Genomic DNA, 998 nt, shown 5'->3' with positions numbered 1-998 from the left:
ACAGACAGACAGACAGACAGACAGACAGACAGACAGACAGACAGACAGACAGACAAATAGATAGACAGACAGGAAACGTAAGATTGCAGTTGGCAAAGTAGGGAAGGCTGACGCCGGTTCTTACATCGTTATTCTCGACTTGCGCCTTGCAGCCAAATGCACTAACCTGAACGACTTTCTCAGTAATCAAAAGACCTTGTTGTCAATGTTTAAAAAGGGCTTGGTGCACCAAAATTTTGCTTTATAATATATTTAGTTATTTGAGCATACAGATAGTAGCTCAGTCCGTTTCGTCAAGTGTAACGTCGCATTTCAGGCAATGACTGAAACGATCGTGAACACATTTGTGTAAGAGGCACAGCGCTTGCTACAGAGCGTGTATATGCGATTATTATTATCATTTAACAGACTAGTTAAATAAGGAAGGTAGCCTTCAGTTCATTAGACTTATATCTTTTTGGTAATACACAATTTGAGGATGGTAGTTATTGGGGTGATGCTGATGATTGATGATGATGATGATGATGATGATGATGATGATGATGATGATGATGATGATGATGATGATGATGATGATGAAGCCTGATGAAGCCTTATTGGCGAAACGTTGAACTGTGAAATATATTTTTTTTTGGGAAATACAACAAGAACTTAACTGTTTTAATACCTTCTTTATACAATGATGATGATGATGATGATGATCACCAAGAACAGCAACAACAACACGTCTTCTCTTTCCCACATGCCCGTCCTGTGTACTAGTATCGAGAGATTCTAAGGTTCGCGGCTGAGCGCAACATCGAGGTCATCCCGGAAGTGGACACGCCTGGACATGCGCACAGCGCCATAAGAGCCATGATGGCTCGTCACCAAAAGCTTATGGATCTGGGTAGGTCAACAGCAATGACAGGATTTTTTGTTTTGCTTTGTTGGGAGGTTTTTTTCTTTGGTTATGTTTTTTTTAATGCTTATGTAATTTAATTTAATAATTTAATTTT

General features: G+C 39.4%; 1 protein-coding gene across 1 annotated transcript in view; it reads left to right on the top strand.

The window, feature by feature from the left end:
* Window positions 1-998, top strand: part of LOC101851597 — a gene marked incomplete at its 5' end in the record, with an annotated part of 41,465 nt that overhangs the window by 28,250 nt on the left and 12,217 nt on the right. Inside the window, 1 exon segment of the mRNA XM_013086558.2 lies at window positions 763-889. Within this exon segment, the coding sequence (XP_012942012.1) occupies window positions 763-889 (127 nt within the window).

The sequence above is a fragment of the Aplysia californica genome, unplaced genomic scaffold (assembly GCF_000002075.1).
Source record: "Aplysia californica isolate F4 #8 unplaced genomic scaffold, AplCal3.0 scaffold00479, whole genome shotgun sequence".
Lineage (NCBI taxonomy): Eukaryota > Metazoa > Mollusca > Gastropoda > Aplysiida > Aplysiidae > Aplysia > Aplysia californica.
Note: the sequence above shows the minus strand (reverse complement) of the source record. Positions and strands in the feature narration are given on the sequence as shown.